General features: G+C 40.7%; 1 protein-coding gene across 4 annotated transcripts in view; it reads left to right on the top strand.

Moving 5' to 3' along the window:
- The window catches only part of LOC147015359 (ADAMTS-like protein 1), a 317,312-nt gene that overhangs the window by 133,708 nt on the left and 164,975 nt on the right, over nucleotides 1–18,629 (top strand). For all 4 annotated transcript variants that reach the window (XM_085850036.1, XM_085850035.1, XM_085850033.1 and 1 more), the window contains 5 exons: nucleotides 6,500–6,638; nucleotides 7,838–7,888; nucleotides 10,284–10,488; nucleotides 13,077–13,224; nucleotides 14,089–14,173. In XM_085850036.1, coding sequence (XP_085706162.1) covers nucleotides 6,500–6,638; nucleotides 7,838–7,888; nucleotides 10,284–10,488; nucleotides 13,077–13,224; nucleotides 14,089–14,173 — 628 coding nt within the window. The remainder of the gene's footprint in view (nucleotides 1–6,499; nucleotides 6,639–7,837; nucleotides 7,889–10,283; nucleotides 10,489–13,076; nucleotides 13,225–14,088; nucleotides 14,174–18,629) is intronic.

The following is an 18,629-nucleotide window of genomic DNA, read 5'->3' as shown; positions in this document are numbered from 1 at the left end:
CTTGGTCCTTTTCATGGAACTTCTGATAAAACGTTTGTGTCTAATTGGCTATCGATCGACGTGTTTAATGTCGCGTGCTCATCGATTTAAGTCATGATAGATTTCAGTCCGTCTTTCCTGTGACATTTATTGAGTACAGGCCATCATCTTTTTTTGAGTGTTGGAAAATAATTGATTATTTGTTGCCTTTCCAAAAATCCACGCAAGTCTCATGAGACCTGATATAAATGTGATAATAATCTCATGAGACATTCGTGTGAGGATACCCAAGATAATATAGCATTATCGAAATAAAAAAGACACACCATTCATTGTGTTCTCATATATGTGTACAAGGATAATCTTATAGACATTGCCATTGCACAGCGCTGGCAGAAAATCAAACGTAGAATGCCTGGATAGTATCACAGCGTTCAAAGTGGATCCTATAACGGAAAAGCTTTCCTGATCGGACTGCAGGTGGCTCTGTAAAGAAGTAGTTTTGAGCAGTTACCAGTTCCATTATAAATATCATATTACCGTTGATTTTAATGCAGAAAGGCAGCAGTGGCCGAAAATATACTGTGTATGGGAGCTCTTCGTGCAGTCATAGAGCCCGCCAGGCCTCATTTCTTGATGCGAAATTCACCTTGTGCATGATGCCGACTTTCACTGGCCTGCTATAATGAAGTTCAAAAGTAATGCTTTACAAATATGTCCCTGTTTCTGGTGCTTCTGTCTGGCATGGCAACCTGCAGCTAACTCTTGGTCATAATGCGTCAAATACAAAAAAAAAACTTTCATTCACTTTGTACTCACTTGTGGGTCATATCTCATATGTGCTCTTAATAGCTTATCTCTGCACATCCTAGGTTTCAAGGGTTGACGACGAAGTGTTAATCATGAACAACAACGTGGCATGATGGAAGGATGGAATGCATGTACCGTAATATTTGTCACATCTCTCATGAGAACAACACATTGTCCTCCAATGTTTCTCCAACCTCTTTAAGCCTTCATTATAAGTACTTTTCTCCTGGTCTTGAAAATACTCTTCAACTGCATTAATGACTTCATTGTCTCCCTTAAAGACTCATCCGTAGATGTTTTGTTTTGGGTGAGGGCCCACCCTTGTGAATAAGGGGAACATGGATCGATTTTGGTTCCACTTACACTGTTTTTGCTGTTACAGTGTAAAGGCCCTGTCACACCTTGACGATTTAGCCAGCGTATGCCTGACGTATGCAAAATTTGGCTAAAACGCTGGCACACGTCGAATACGTTATGGGTAAGTTTGTATACATTAAGAGCACGCTGGCATGTGTCGTAGTACGCTGGCATACGTTGTAGTACGCCGAGGTGTTAGACAAATTTTCCATGCTTGAAATTTTTTGACGTATGCCAGCGTATGACTCACACGTTCCGCATAACGCTGGCATATGTTGTAGGCACGTTACGCGATCGTTGACACACGTCCACCCACGTTACTTGTAAGTTACTCATAAGTCGAAACACGTCGAGGTAATGTTTAGCGTCAGTGTTCCAGACTCCCTGGTTTGTTTCTTTTTTTCTTCGGTATGACGGTGATGTTAACACTTCGATTTCTCGTGCGCTTACAATATAATATAATTAATAGGCTGCCGCTCAACGATTTAAATCGTAACCACACTAGAAATCGAAGTGTCAACATCACCATCATACCGAAGAAAAAAAAAATAAAAAAACCAGGGAGTCTGGAACACTGACGCTAACCATTACCTCGACATGTTTCGACTTATGAGTAACGTACAAGTAAAGTGTGTCGATGGTGTCAACGATCGCGTAGCGTGCCTACAACTTATGCTAGTGCATGCGGAACGTGTGTTGTACGTCGAGTGCGTCGAAATTTTCAACATGCTGAAAATTTCTCGACATACTTGGCGTATGACGACGTATGCCAGAAAACTACGATGTATGCCAGCGTGCTCTTAACGTATACAAAACTTACCCATAACGTATTCAATGTGTGCCAGCTTGGTTGGGCAAATTTTTCATACGTCGGCATACGCTGGCTAAAACGTCAAGGTGTGACAGCGGCTTCACACTTTGATGTCTAGTGCGGTTATGATTTGAATCATCGAGCCGCAGCCTATGAATAGCCTACGCCACGTGATCGTCGGCGATACGCTGCCGCGCTATGCATAAGTTAGACTATCGTTGGGCATAGCTTGTGAACGCCGACAACATGCTCAGCATTTGTTGGTATAAGTTATCTATATGTGATTAAAACGTTCTGTGTACGTTACTAATACATTATGCATACGTCCAACACGTTATTAGACACCCAAAACCTTTTTTAAAAACATCAATAGTTCAGCGTATGCTAGCGTTTTACATACATTTGGAGACCTTGCCATACGCTGGCTAAAACGTCAAGGTGTGACAGCCCCTTAAGAGCTGTATGCTCGGGAAAGGTCATGGAAAAGCAAATTTCTCAATGGAACTTTTCATGCTGTTTATCTCCAAGATTGTTCATCATTCTTTCCAATAATTGAGACTATTTTTTATAATTATTATTAATTGAGACCATAATAACAAGTAGAACAGCATTTGGTGGAGTACATACCTCCGTCAGGCTGAACAGTTTACATTTTGTATCCCGCTGATAGGCCGGATCTGGATCTGGACCGGAACCAAAATTGAAACAGCTTGTTCTTGTCACCTACCCAACTCATTCACCTAGTTTTGTCATAATCCATCCACAACTTTTTGAAATATCATGCTATATATCGTTTTTGGCTCGATCTCTCAATGGTGGAGAAACACTTTAAAAAATCTGGATCAACATCCGGATCCGGATCTTCACCGAAATCGAATCAATTGTTCCTTGTTACACACCCAATCTATGTACCAAATTTCTTCCAAATCCATCAACAACTTTTTAGATATCATGCTCACAGATAGGCAGAGGTGAACCCTTCAGTGGCGGAGGTAATAATAATTAGCTCACCTCTACTATGTGAGGTGTGTGTGTGTGTGTGTGTGTGTGTGTGTGTCCATTTATCTCAGAGATGGCTGAATGGATCTTCGTCAAACTTTCAGAGGTCTGTCAGTGAGTTACAGGGAGTGTTTTAGATGGAAAAAAAGTTTTCGAAAATTTTGAAAAACAAAGTTAGTTTTTTTTTTCCTTTTTTTTTTTTATCGCTGCAATGTGCCGAAGCCTTTTTGATTAATGACAGCTTTTTTTCAAGTACACATACATATAAATAAATTCAAAGCAATTACCAGATATTTAAATACAAATAAACCTCTTCTGGAAGCAGTCTAAGTTCGCGGTAAACCTTCTTCTTTTTTTCCTGAATTGCACCATACTTGTATATTGGGATCAAAGTTAACCCAGAAACATCGGATATTGTATCCTGCATTACAACTTTGGCAATAGACCTTGGTAGAGCTTCCTCATATGTTCACAACATTGAACTGTCTCGAAGGCTCCTCTTTTAGCATTATGGTGACTCATCCTGCAGAAACAAGGCCTTTGTTTTGTAGCTCAATGGACATCTGCACTCCCCTATGGTTTGGTGCCCCCAGCATCACATTTGTCTCTGCTGGATTTTGTGGAATCTAAAGCTCTCTGCATTATTGGAATCTCCTGTGATGAGGCCGAAGCACAAGATCGATTGCTGTCACATTGCAGGCAGGTCGGCAAATACCGATTTGAAATTTGGGTCACACATGTACCACCTGAAAAGGAAGAAGCTTATTGATTTTGGGCATTTTCGGATCCAAGATGGCCGACTGGGGTGGCCATCTTGAAAAAAATGTTTCAATGGCAGGGGATTCCCCATCTCTGATAGGTATATTTTTCCTCTGCAATGGATCATGTTTTTGAAAGAGCAAGACTTTGCGAAGAAGCCAATGGGGGCCATTTGCAGGATGTTATTATTTACAATTTATCTAAAAAAAAAAACAAATTCCATGAATTAAAGTACCATTTGCAATTTATTTCATTAATTTTTATTTTAAAATAAAAAAGTGTGCATAATGAAGGAAATGAGGAGATTGGGGGCAGGGTCAATGAGGTGGTGTTCCCATAGCAATGAGAATAATGTATTGAAGTAATTTTTCCTTTTTAATATCCTTTTGGTTTCCCGTCGTCTTCAGATGCCATAACAAAGCATGCTTGACACAACCTGTAAAGGTAAAACCCAAAGTATCTCAAACTCCCACCTCACCTGGCCATTTATTGCAATATAAACATGACGGAAGTGAAGGTGATGAAGAAAAGTAAATGGGTCTTCAATTAAACAAACACCCATTCCGTTTTGTTATTCTTGCTCTTCTTTGTTTTGCATACAAAGTCAAGGCTCATGAAAGAGCTAGAACATAGAATGGACCAGAACATGACAAAACAAAAGGAACAATAGAAAGAGAGGGGCACACATACTAACAGCGGGGTTGAGGGACAAAATAGAGGGAGACTTGGACAAATAAGGGGTGTGGGGAAGAATGAGGGGTGGGGAGGACACAGGGGCTGGTCTAGATGGATACAGACACAAACTCTCAGGGAGTAAAAACTCAATTTGGAGAGAGGTGGGATTGGGGGTTTGGGTGAGGGGTTAATGGGAATAGAAAATATCAAGGCTTTGGATGGGGGGGGGGATGGTGGGTGGTGATCTGAGATGGTGGTGAACAGCTGTTTTGAAGACCTGGTTGGAAGAATTAGGTTGAAGAGAATGTGTAATTTTGGTTCTTCCATGTAAATGAGTGTAAACATGGTATTTATGAGCCAACTACTGTCATGGTGAAGGGGGAATAGATCTGTGGAGGAAGTAGAGTGGGGGAGAGGGGCTCTGGTGGTTGTATTGTAGATGAGAGGGAGTGGGGTGAGGACCAACAGGGACCCTCTTTTGTACATAATTTAGGAGATGGCTCCAAATCAGAAATCACCTTTGTAATCCCTGCAACAAATGAGACGTGCAACAAAACATGCACACATTGCAATCATAACATATGGCTCTCAGGCCGGTGAAAGGTAGTGCATATGATATTCCTTACCTTGTCCTAAAATACACCAAATGGAAACGAATTACTGTGACTTGTCTCATGACCGTCATCATGTGATGACATACCTCCCGAAACAATTTTAATGAAGAAGATTCATTGAGTGAGGAGGAATAGTTGCAAGAAAAAAGGTCAGGCTGAGGTCAAAATATCCAGAGATTGTTTCCTTCATCTCGACGAGACAACATGATTGTAACGTTTACCTCATTCACTTGGGTTGAAGCATATTTTAATTGACCAAAAGACTTGCAATCAACAGGTCCTCCCGGCATGGTGCCCTGACCGCGTCACTGTCAGAGTGGTGTGTGTAGGCCTCAGGTGGTCAGCTGCCACCCGGTGCCATCTTTTAATGACATCGGCTGTTGCCTTTCGAGCCATCGAGGTCACGACTATTCGTGCAGCTTTGTGAGAGGCAATCCATAGTTTATATAAAAAAGCAGCATTCGTTATTCCTCAGTCACCTCGTTTTTCAAGGAAAAACATGGCTTACTTACAATCTGCTGAAATAATTGCCTCGGATGGTTCACTAATCAGTGAGCCATTGAAGAATAACTGCTCATTTCTGTTTTCATGGAAACATTTGTGAAAAATATGAAACGAAACGAAGCTTCCAAAAAAAAATTCCAGTAAATGCTTCCCAAGTCCATTGCTCATTAATTATTCACATTTTAAATATTTAAGCGACTGGAAAGGTTGATGAATTATGCTGTGGATAACGATGCTGTTCTCACGGTAACGTAATACAAGTGTGTCTGTAGAATAACCAAGAAGTATGTGCATTCAGCTCCCAGCTGTCTGGCCTGGGTTTGAATCCTAACCCAGTTGTAAACTACCACCCTGGTGTTTCACAAGCAGGGTGAAGCATCAACGTGTGCGCCGTCCATCGGATAGATGTTAAGTTGGAGGACCCGTCGACTAGCATTATTTGGTGGACGTTCAACGTCCCTTCGGTCTTTCTTGAAAAAAGTGGGCGAGTTATAGCCGACACCTTAACACTTATGATAAATTCCTGCCCGAACTGTCGATAGCAAGTGGTTTGGTCTTCTTAGATACCTGTTGTGCAATGGGTTTCACCACTTGCTATCTCAGAGTTTGGTTGGAACGGCCACTTTACGGCCACTAACAAATCCACTTTCCCAGATTGTTCACATGTCACGTCACAGATGAACAACCGTCTTCGGCTATGAAAGGCAACCATGAATGAATAATCTCAGCATTATTGTTACGACTTGATGCATGAATATTGTATCCAATGTGTTGAATATCACTGGAGACCTTCAAATATTATATCAAAAGCGATTCCAACTTTGTTTGTTCTCTACTCTCAAATCGTTCTGACAAAAGCTCCAGATTGTTTACTTTTTGGACTTGAGTCCAAGTAATAGGATTGAGATTGGAACATTAGTCGTTCAAGAAAGTGATTTTGCAAACCATTCTTCTGTTCACCCTCGGTGGTTTACCGCACGTTGGCATATAGGATATCAGCTGACCTCGGCGGAATGCATGGATACCCGTACGGGCCGTACCACAGCTGATCACTACTGCTATTACCATCCAGAGAACAAGAAACCAAAACCACGACTCCGTGAATGTAGTCCCGAGCCTTGCCCAGCCAGGTGAGCAACCGCGCGGACAGCTTATATTGCTTTCGGCAATTTTGATTCTTGCAACATAGTTGCAATGTAATATGCGACTTTCAAAATCCACCCCAAAAATGCTCGATGCACATTTGTACAAACCCGAAGAAACTGCCGAGTTTTGGGCGAAATGAAATGTATTTTGTGTCTAGGATAAGGATTGTTACCTGAAATGGCTCACAAAGCCTCTAAAATAAATCAAAAACACTTGGAAAAGTAGCTGAGAGAAAGGGATGTGCCTCTGCACAACAAAAGACGGAGAATTTACTGAACTCACCGAACAGGCAGCTGATCGCACTGCAAACTCCCGACCATGTGAGTCGGTGCAAGGCCTGGAAGGGACAGGCGTGTGCGACACAACCCCTGACAGATCACGACCAGTGAATGAACTGTGTCTTTGTATTAGGTACTTTGAAACACCGATGGGAAGGACATATGTGGAGCTTGTGAATGTATAGTGTAAATTTTAAATGATGATATTTATTATTAATCATGTTGGGAGGAGGGAGCTACAGGAGCTGTGAGAGCTGTTATAAATATATTGTTTGTTTCATTGTGGGGCCACAACAGAACTTACATGTGATTTTTGCATCTATTGGTAAAAGTTGAAGTGTGTGTGTGTGTGTGTGTGTGTGTGTGTGTGTGTGTGTGTGTGTGTGTGTGTGTGTGTGTGTGTGTGTGTGCCCATGTGCGTGGGCGAGTGCTATATCTATGGCCGACGCTAAAATGTACTAACGGGAAATGGTGTGAACCCGACACCTGTCATCCATGGATATTTTTCATATTTATATATTTCCATGAGTCTGATTTGCATTCATGAACAGAACAATTATGGTTGACCATTTTAAAATTTCCACCCTTTCATTGAAATGCTGAAAATTATGTTCAAAAGACCATTTGAATCACAGATTTAGCGCTAACAATGGCAGGTTAAAAGTGCCTGGTGGATATAACTGAGTCACTGCAAACGCGCACAAACAGCGAATGCGCAAAAAGGCTTCATCAGCATTCATACATCATTTCGAAAGTCACGTATTGCGTAGTAAGCCTTGTTTTCGTCATTTCGTTGAGCATTAAGAAGAATATATTTTGAGGAGAGTTTGGGAGTTGTGCTTGGAATGCTGTGCAAACTCATCGGCAAATGTTTCCCAGCATGCTTTGCTTTGTGTTTGTTCCAGTGATGGTTTCAAGCGTGTCATGTCGTACGATCACTACCAACCTCTTCCCAGGTAAGCAGAGGGATGAGCTGATGCCATTTTTTTCCCGATTTGTTTTTAACTTTTGATAAACATTATGAATCAGGACTTTATTTTTATTTCACTTTATTGTCTTACAGAGAGGAACCTCTTCACTGTGCAATAATGGAGATTTGTCTTTTGAACGGTTTACAAAGTTTAAATGACGTAGGATTCAAAACCGATATCAGATTCTGATATTTAGCTTTTTAAGACGTCCTTATAATGCTAATTTGCATCAACAAGGTTTAACATCAGGAATTTCTTTACGGAATACTGTGCACAAAAAGGCATGAGTTCTCCCATTTATAAAACCACTGTATGGTCTCCAGAGACGTCATGTAACTATTACATGAAATGGAAAATATAAAGGCAATAAAAGGGCACCATGAAGACTTAGGAAGCCGTTTTAGTTTTTGGATGGTCTGCACTGCATGCGGTGACTCTTGGCAGTGGAGCATGAGATACGTTTGCTGAGAGGCACGATAGACGCCGTTTGAAGTTCTCTCCAGTGTGCAGAGGTGGTAGCCCCTGGGAAGAGTTACGCCAAAGATTTGTGCTCTTACTGCGGCAGCTCAAAGACTGAAACACCCTGACAACCTTTGGTCGACAACTCGAGCCTTTGTGTGGATGCGTTCTTTGGCACGGCTGGAGGAATCATCGTCGCTTGCTTGGAAGGTTTCTTGGCAATGGTGGCTTCCTGCAATCTCTGGTTTTTATCAGTGGAAAACAAACAATTCTCTTTCCGTAGATACTATTACCTGCTTCTTGCAGTCGCCGGCACGTTGATCTGCCAAGCACTACAACGCCCCCCACCCCCTATCCGCGGCCAATAAGTGTGTTCTACGGAGGCGGAGATCCTCTGCCTCGCTAAGGTCGCACTCTTCAAATCCCACTTCAGTTGCTGTGAAATATTTCACAAGTTGGTGTTTGTGGGATTGCGTGTGTCATGGAGGTTTTATTTATTTATTTATTTGTTTTTTAGCAGGGATGATGAGGAATTTTTTTTAATATATTTTCTGATTTTCCATTTGGATTTATAATGTGATTCGTTTTTAATTGCCCTTTGCTCTGAGATGTCCAAATGTGAAATTGTTGAACAATCTTTGTGTTAATTTCTAGCAAAACAACTCAACCTGGAACTTTGACTGAAATTTCACTTTTCGCTGTATCCATCTTGTCCACCCCATGCATCCTCTTCTGCCCCACTTTCCTCCCCACAATGATTGCTTATCCAAGTCTGCCTCTATCTTGACCTTCAACTCTGCTGTTGGTGTTTCCCCCGTCTCTGTGCTGTTCCTTTTTGTACTGTTGCATCCTGATCCATTCAGTGCACTAGTACCAGCTCTTCCATGAGCCTCGACTATGCATCCAAAAAAAAATTTCTTTACAAAGGCAGGAGATTTATTAAAGTGTAAAATGAAACTACATTTCATCTTCTGAAAGGTTCTCTTAAAACTTGATGCCCAAGCATTCTTTATAATGATGAAAATGTCTGAATTTAGTTCAGCAAAGATTTGAAATTCTCATGAATACAGATACAGACTAAATAATATTTTTTTATTGACACTGGCTTGAAATAAAAATACACAAATGAGATTAAAATGGCTTATTTAGCAGTTCCTTTCATTGAACTTATCTTATTCTTTATAACAGTAACATTATCTAATCTCTTGCTACGCATAGTACCTGCTATGGTGGTTATCTACAAGCTAAACTAGGACGAGTACAAATGATGCAAAGTATACAAACACCATCTTCGACAAGCTAGTATTGAATTTGGTTACGATACCTGATTAAAGAACTACCTTTTGCAAGATATACTATGGGATATTTAATGTCCATAAGTAAAGATGAGCAGACAAGACTTCTCGCTCCTGCTTCTTGCTCACTGCAGATAAGTTGGTGGCTTTGCAATCTTTTACAATCTCCCTTCTGGTCTTACTCCTCCAGTTCTCTCACCTCTGCAGAGCTTTTCTACACCTACTGACCCTCTGCCCTCCTTCTATGCACCACCCTTCTTGTCATGCTGTGGTGGATAATATGTGTTCTACACTGCCTATTCCCCTTCACCCCACTGTCTTTCTGAAGACCCCCTCGGCATCTGTTCTGCTCTTCCAAGAGCCTCAGCATTTGTATAAAAAGACAGCCAGCTTAAAATGTCCCCTGAAGTTGAGCATTCTTTACCATGCAGCTATCTGGTTGTCTAAGTGTCCCCAATTTGATGTGAAAAGGTGGTGTTGGTTTTGTTTTGTGAATAATTTATTCCTGCTCACCTTTGACCATGCATGGAAGTCTTGTTGAAAAGACACAAGAAATAATGAATGACTGACTGTGAAAAAGGCTTCTCACACCGAGGGTTGAGGCTTTGCTGACCGGTGTGCTGCAGATGGGATGGTGGACCATGGACCGCATGCTCTAGCTCCTGCGGAGGTGGGATGCAGAGCCGCAGCGTGGCTTGCGTTGAAGAGGATGTACACGGTGCATTCCTTCCCGTGGATGAGTGGAAGTGCATGTACGTCTCAAAGCCAAGCCACTCTCGGCCCTGCAACCTGTTTGGCTGTCCAAAGTGGCTCGCACAAGAATGGTCACCGGTAAGTTTGATGCTGGAGAACCCTTTTGACTACATAACTGAAGCCATGGGTATTTTAGGAAGGATTATGTGTGCTTCATAAGTCGTAAAACAAATTGACTTTGTGAGAAATATCACCGATATATTCAAGTGACGTTTAAATGACTATTTGCCTTTTGATGATGAGACAATTGTACTTCAGAGTTTCCTTTTCACATTGACTACAGACAACTAAATGTCTGCCATTTTAAAAATCATGCGACAAGAGTCAACATCAACCGTTGACTCTTACCTATTTAAAAAAAACATCACCAATTTGTATCAAGCAATTTGAATAGGGTCTTATGGAGACCTTTCTTGTGAATACAAATGCCACCATTTGGAATAGCCTTTGTTTGGAGATATCACACTGATTGTACATACCATGTTGTTAATTCAGTTATCATGAATCATTTGGCTGCATGACAATTAATATGTGTATCATTTCACTTGTGCTATTTTGCTCTTCATTGGACTCCACTCAGAGCTTTTTGAAATGCACGACTCTCTCTCTCTCTCTCTATCGAATGCAGCCTGTGGCTGCTGGTTGCATCATTGGTTGGGACGTGGCTATGCCGCTGATGCAGTGTCCCCCTTACCAGTACACTGGTACTCATTTTGCCGACCTTGGAAGGATGACAGGCTGAGTCAACCTCCTGGTGTATATTAATTCAGCATCCAACGGGGCTTGAACTCAGGACCCTAGGATCCCAAGCCGCCACCCTAACCACGAAGCCAACACTTCACACATGCCTGATGTTGGCTTAATGGTGAGGGTGGTGGGCTTGGGATTCTAGGATCTTGAGTTCAAATCCCACTTGGCTGTTGAATTAATACCAGGTGAGGTTGATTCTGCCTGTCATCCTTCTGAGGTTGGCAAAATGAGTACCAGGTTGCTGGTATCCTGTATTGGAGTGGTGACCTGTCCAGGATTGTGCCCAATAGCCAAGGAGACTGCTGAAGCAGCACCAACGCTCTGCACAGAGTATAGTCCCAATGGATGGACCTCTTCACAGGGCCTTTCCATGATATCAAACATACTTTCTGTAAAATGACTGGGATTTGCCTTTTCGCTTTCAGCACTTTAAGCACATTCCATTATTGTGCACTGCAGTGTACAATAATGGCCGAACACAATAATTGGTGAATCTGTGTCAACAGACAGGAAGTTGAGCAATTTGCATACAAAAGAGTGAAAATATTTTATTAAAGATCTGGAAATGTTTTTGAGAAGGTGGTTGCATGTGACATCTCATGTCGGTGTTTACTTTTTCAATGGCAATTAAAACTCGAGTGGCAATCCTCAAAGTCCTGCTCGGAGATCAAGTTGGTGAAATTATTATTGAGCTCTTTGCAAATAGGTTGTGTTTAAGGCAAAATATCACCTCCGTTTATACCCTAAAAAGTCACCCTCATTTTCACTTTACCATATAAGTTAGCATGGACCTTAAATATATTTTATTTGTTATAATTGGTGTGGACATTTCAAAACATTTAACTTGTTATTCCAGCAGTAGGGTCATCTATGAGTTGAAATAAGATGCCAAAAGAACAAACATCAGTGGAATACTAAGTCTGGTGTTGGCTTAACAGTTAGGTGGCTGGCTTAAGATCTTAGGGTCTTGAGTTTAAGCCCCTGTCCCGTTGAAATATGGAACTGGTATTTCTGGTTTCTGGCTCTGGTTTCTGGACTGGTTTACTGGTAACAGGGGTGCTGCATCAGTGGTGCAGCTGTGCTTCCAGAAATGATGGAACCAGCAACCACTGGCTGCAAACAAAACAACAAGAAGTACAATTCTGTATTTCTTTTGTTTCTTCTTTTCTCATTATTAATTTTCCCATTAATTATAAAAAAATTAAAACTCATTAAATTAATGTTGATGCCAAAGCGAAGAGCACCGAGCCAATCCATCCATCGGGACCATAATCTGTACAGAGCGTTGGTGCTGCCAAAGCAGTCTCCTTGGCTATTGGGCACAATCCTGGACAGGTCACCACTCTAACACAGGATACCAGCAAGCTGGCACTCATTTTGCCGACCTCAGAAGGATGACAGGCAGAGTCAACCCCACCTGATATTAATGCAATAGTGAGTGGGATTTGAACTCAGGATCCTAGTATCCCAAGCCCACCACCCTAACCATTAAGCCAACACCAGGCATACCAAGCCAATAAAGTGGATAAAACTGCCACATCCATTGTATGTGAAGGATTTTCAGAAGGAAGTTTTCGGTGCTCGGATCAAAAAGGTTGTTTGATCACTGCACAAAGTGCATTGAAGAGGATTTAGAATTTGCAGAATATTGCGATACGAATGAAGTTTTTCGATGTTACTCTGTATATTATTGAGGTGGAGTGACAGAACTTTAGGATGAGTCTCGTATATGACTTGGAGTCAAAACAAAACAAATTTGTACTGATGAAAATGAATCTTGATATTTTACGAAACTGATGAAATGTGTTTATCCGAGCATGTCACAGTCTATCTTAAATAGGGACAAAAGGTTATCTCATCGTAAAATCGGTGTTCAAAAGTATTGGAGTGGTGTAAGATTGTCATGTGTGCCACAGTGTACGGCTAGTTGTGGAAGAGGATTGCAGTACCGAGTGGTACTCTGCCTCGACCACAGAGGGAAGCACACTGGGGGTTGCAATCCCACGATGAAACCGCATATCAAGGAGGAGTGCCTGGCACCTTCACCTTGCTACAAGATCCGTGGTGAGTTGTGTTATTGGCCAAACAACCCCATTTTACCTGATATGTCGAATTTAAACAAAGAGCTTTTGTCAAATGAACAGCACTAAAATCCTTTGATTACACAAACAAACACACAACAATTCAACTATCGCACAACACTAACATCATTACCACAATAAGATCCTTGCAATACTAACATAATTACAACAAAAAGGACATGATGTGCCAAAGACCTCATGATGCAACAATGACCTTGTGATGCACCACTGACCTTGTGAGGTACCAACGACCTTGCGAGGTACCAACGACATCGCGACACACCAACAACATTGTGACACCCCAACGACATCGCGACACACCAACTACGTCGCGATGCCCCAACAACGTTGAGATTCCCCTATGACGTCGTGACGCCCCAATTATCCTGAGACACCTCAAATAAACCTAATAACCAACAGTATGGATTACTGAAGGACCACTGGTCTTTTACTGTTATAGTCCTAATATCGGCAGGATTCGGTGATAAAAACAATTCTTTATTTGGCATTATAATCAACAATCTTGACAGCTCCTCCTCACTGGCGGAGAGACGGCCATTCGTCAAGGATTAAGATAATGGTGCAAAATGCTCCAGGAAGATGAATGATGAAACTCAGACACATGAAGATATTTTGTAGCATGAGCGATGATGCAGGATTGAAGAGTGGAATTGATGATTTACTTGGGATACCAGTTGATTCTGTTTTTAATAGCCACATACTCTACTGACAGAGTAGCTGACCTTTTGACTAATTATAAGGCTAATGCATTGCTGCAGATCATGTTCCTTTCATCTACCAAGCATCTGTTTTTACTCTTTTCCTTTCATTGTCTGTGTGCATCCAGAAAAGCTGCCGGTAGAAGCTAAGGCTTCATGGCTGAAGCAAGCTCATGAACAAGATGAATTCATTCAAGTTTCTGAAGAGCCCAGGTATGGTCCCTTGTGCCACTGTGTGTGACCATAAATTGGTGTCTTTCGTCAACATTCTGAGTGCTGACCTTGTGGAGTATTTGGTATCCTCAATGAATGGAATAAGAAATTGATGACTGCCCTTGCATACCTAATATGTAGATGGCTCTATAAAATATTCTCGTCGCTCAGTTAATGCTATACTTCATATATATGGGACATCAGGTCAACTCAGAGACATTAGGTCGTTATGCTATTCCCAATTGCATTCACTTGTTGATGGACATTGTGGCATTGTGCCTGAAGGACCATTATTCTAATTCCATTTTGGGACATTATTCTAATTCCATTTTGGGACATTATTCCAGTTCCATTTTGGGACATTATTCCAGTTCCATTTTGGGACGTTATTCCACTTCCATTTTGGGACGTTATTCCACTTCCATTTTGGGACATTATTCCAGTTCCATTTTGGGACGTAATTTCAGTTGCACTTTGGGAAATCATTCCAGTTGCACTTTGGAACATTTATCCAGTTCCATTTTGTGAAATGATACCAGTCCCATGCATAATAGACATTATGCCAATCCATTTGCACTCAATTGTTGATTGAGATTGTGGCATTTTGCCTGAAGGGACATTAGTCCAGTTCCATATATAATATGTTATGCCAGTCCCTGTGTAGGTCTGTGTAGGTTGACTGTGTAGGTCGAACTTGGTGTTGACAATCTCGCCACGAGACGAGGCCCCAGAGGAAGCTTTCCCAGTCAAACTGCCAAGGTATTTCTGTAAGACTTAATGTTAAGGCTTCAATATAAATGGATGAATATGAGAAGATGATAAATGGGACTTCTGGGACACCCATTCAAATGAATGGGGAAAAAGGGAAAAACTTTCTGACTCAAGTCCTAAAAGCCCAAAATAGGAGACTGATTTTCTCCCCACCTATCCCCTTCCCTCCCATACAAGCAAATGTAAAATTGAGACAATGAAAGATTGAGACAATGAAAGATTGAGACTTACTGATCAAAGCACTTCTTCCCCCCAACATAATCACACTCCTTTTATATTTTCATTCCACTCAAAGAGCAAACAAACAAATATTTGTCCATGTTCTACTTTAGGGAATAACATAATTTTCTTATAACATTCATTTCCATCGGGTATATTCACAAAGAATAACTTGGAACCTGGTTCTTGGTTTAAGTGTCTTTGTTGAGCAGAAATGAAATGATAAACTTTTCTTAATGTCCTTATTTGACCACCTCTTGAGCCACATATCATTTTGAGATTGTAGTAAATTGTTTTTCCATTGTTCAATTGATAACCATCAAAGTTTTCAGTCCATTCAAGGAAATTAATTTTTTTCTTTACATCCTCCAACTTATTTGTAATTAAATTTATCTGCTTATTTGTTTTATCTACTTTTATCCCGGTTATTTCTTCAATAAGACTTATTTGATATTTCTCACATTCTTTATGTTTCCCATTTAAATACCAAAGCTGATTACATCTCCACTCTTTGGTTTGGTTATTGCTTGGTTCTATCATTTATAAATTAGTTAAAAGATGGCGGTGGTTTGTTAAAATTCCCAACCCAATATCTTAATACTTATACTTATAACCATAAGGGAGACTATTGATTCCATTCTCTAAAATATATCTCTCATCATCAAAAGCTCCTAATGCTTTCTTATTTATCTCTTCTGTATATAATTGATGTTTATAACTTCTTATTGTTTTCATTTTTCTGTACTCTTCCTTCTTTAAGGTTAAACAGTTGTAATAATGTTTTAAGTTTATTGTTTCTTTGATTATATTTTTCTTTATTCCCTTTAGCTTCTTATCACACCTTTCAATGTTATTATTATCAATATATGTAAAAAGCATAAGACTTTGATCTCAATCCTATAAATTCACTCATGACCTTCCCACCCAATTCATCTTTAAACTTACCAATAACCTTGTTATTCTTTGATGAAAACAACACATCACCTGACTTATAATAACTTGCATCATATATATCAATATTATCAATCATATCCTCGTATACATCACTTGTCTTAATTTCTAATATAAAACTATCTGTATCCATATATAACAATGACACATTATCCTTATACTTTGATTTTAAATTATTATAGTAATAGTCAAACATTAACGACTTTAACAAGTCAAGAATTGATGTTCCTATATAAATAGGTTTATCCATTTCAATACTCTCTTTTTTTCAAATGAATAGCACAAAAGTTCTCTGAAAACACCTCTTCTCGCTCAAAACTTGGTCTATTAAATAACTTTGAAGCCTGTTTCCAAGATGTAGCAACTTGCAAGTCTTATGTTTTGTCGATTCCTAACATTTTCCACAGTCTTTCCAAATACAGCATTATTCATTAATTTATAAAAGTCCTTCTCAAAATCTGTTTTTGCTTCTGTTCTCCTTTTTGTATTAAAATCAATATATTTCATCAACCAATAACTGTTTAAATTTCAAAATCCTATGAATTTTCCTCACTCTCAACCAAACATAAATATTGTCTCAAGTTCCTTTGATGCAAAACATAACTTTCTTTATCATTTAATGTATTAAGTAGTTTTTCTGGAGATTTAACTTTGATATTAAATGACTGTTGGTAATCACTTAACCATTCTTTTCTTGGATTTTCTTTATCAGGGGCATAAGGTAGGTCTTTATGTTTGTTATGAAGTTCTTCTGGATATTTTAAATCAACCTCAAAATAATATCCAACTTCAGCTTCATCCAATTCTTTTTGAGAGGAGACAACAATGTTTTGCAAACTTTTTCATGATGTTTTTCTTTAACCCATTTAAGTTTTCCATAAGGTAAAGATTGAGACATAGCCCACCCATATAAATTATTAGCATCATAATACAACAGGTAAGAGTTGTCCTCATTCTTATAAAATCAGGAAGATATTTGTTATTTGCTTTGGCATATCTCTTGGAACATACTTGAGATATTCCTTTTCTATCAGTGAAAGCATATCTATATCACTGATTAATTCCAAATTCTGTTTTGTCATTTTTAACATCGCACTCCAAGCCAAATCCGGGGCTGAGTAATAGTAAGCGGGGTCTAATCCATAAGAATTTTTATTATGACAGACTGTTCGAAAAGTTTCAAACACATCAGCCAATAACAATACATCAGTTTTAAGATACAAATCATGGTATTCTCCAAGATTCTTTATTTTAAACTTCTCCCAAACATTTTTGCTTGTGTATAATCTCTATCAGACATTTGAGTTTTATTCAACTTGCTATAGAAACTTTCCCTTGAAGGAAGTTGTGTTTCTTTGAACTTCTCAAATTAAGCCATGTCGTCATACTGATATATTGTTGTGGAGCCGGGTGTCGCCGGCGAGCACGACCGCTAGGTGGAGCAGTAGAGTCGGCTCCCCCGAACACCCGGAATCTAGATCGTGCTCCTTAGAGAACTTCAAAAGGCACGGGTCCCTTCCAGGACCGTGAATCGCCAATAATTCGGCCGCGTGGAATAGGGTTAATTGCCAAATTCAATATACATAAGTATCCACATGGCAAAGCTACCGGGGAATTCACACCCTCGGCAGGCCTCAAGCGGAACGAGCCGTTATCATGCTCGAACCGTGTGTAACCCGAGCGGATGGTTATCGAGACCCGTTGGTCCAAATGCACAATTTACCGTTTCCCAATTTTACAACATGCACCATGCTAAGCCAATGAAAGAAATACAGAAACGAGCTGATACGTTCAACAAAAGGGATATTTATTTACAATAGGCAGGGAGGGAACACACAAAGAGCAGAGCTATCACGACTATAAGAAATGCAAATTTACACACAAGCACTTGTACAGTTGCTACTTAAAGACGGGCACACACACACACACACACACACACACACACACACACACACACACACACACACACACGGACCCTGCCGGGTCATTATTGAAGACTTCCAGCTCGAGGACAGGTGAGCTGGAGACCAGAGCCTGTGCTTGGACCTGTCCACCTCATGTGGTCTTCGACGATCCGGCTCGGCGGGACTCGAACCCGCAACATGATGCTGCTCCAAGCACCAGGTACCGGCCATGCACCAACTCTCCAACCGGCCATGCACCAATCGACCAAGACCAAGGAGAAGATCAGAGGCGACGAGGATCCAGGACCCAGATGAACCAGCCAGCCGGCAGGACTCGAACCCGCAACACGATGATAATGACCAGCACGACGACGACCACCACAACCATGACCACTACGACCACGACCACCACCCTCACCCACAGAATCGTCCCCCCAAAAGCTCTCTGTCTGGCGTTCCTTTATATTTCTTTTTCCTCTGGGGTGAGCAAATCGCCGTCTGAGGTGCTCTCCACCCTCATTGGACGGGGCGTCATGGGAAAGTCACTCTCTGTGGCCATCTCAACCCCCATTGGCCGGCGTGCCGTGGGAAAGTCGCTCTCTCTGGCCATC

The sequence above is a fragment of the Eptatretus burgeri genome, chromosome 12 (genome assembly GCF_056783735.1).
Source record: "Eptatretus burgeri isolate ZD-2024b chromosome 12, Ebu_testis_v1, whole genome shotgun sequence".
NCBI classification, from domain to species: Eukaryota; Metazoa; Chordata; class Myxini; order Myxiniformes; family Myxinidae; genus Eptatretus; species Eptatretus burgeri.
The sequence above is the reverse complement of the archived record's forward strand: the minus strand, read 5'-3'. Positions and strand labels throughout refer to the sequence as shown.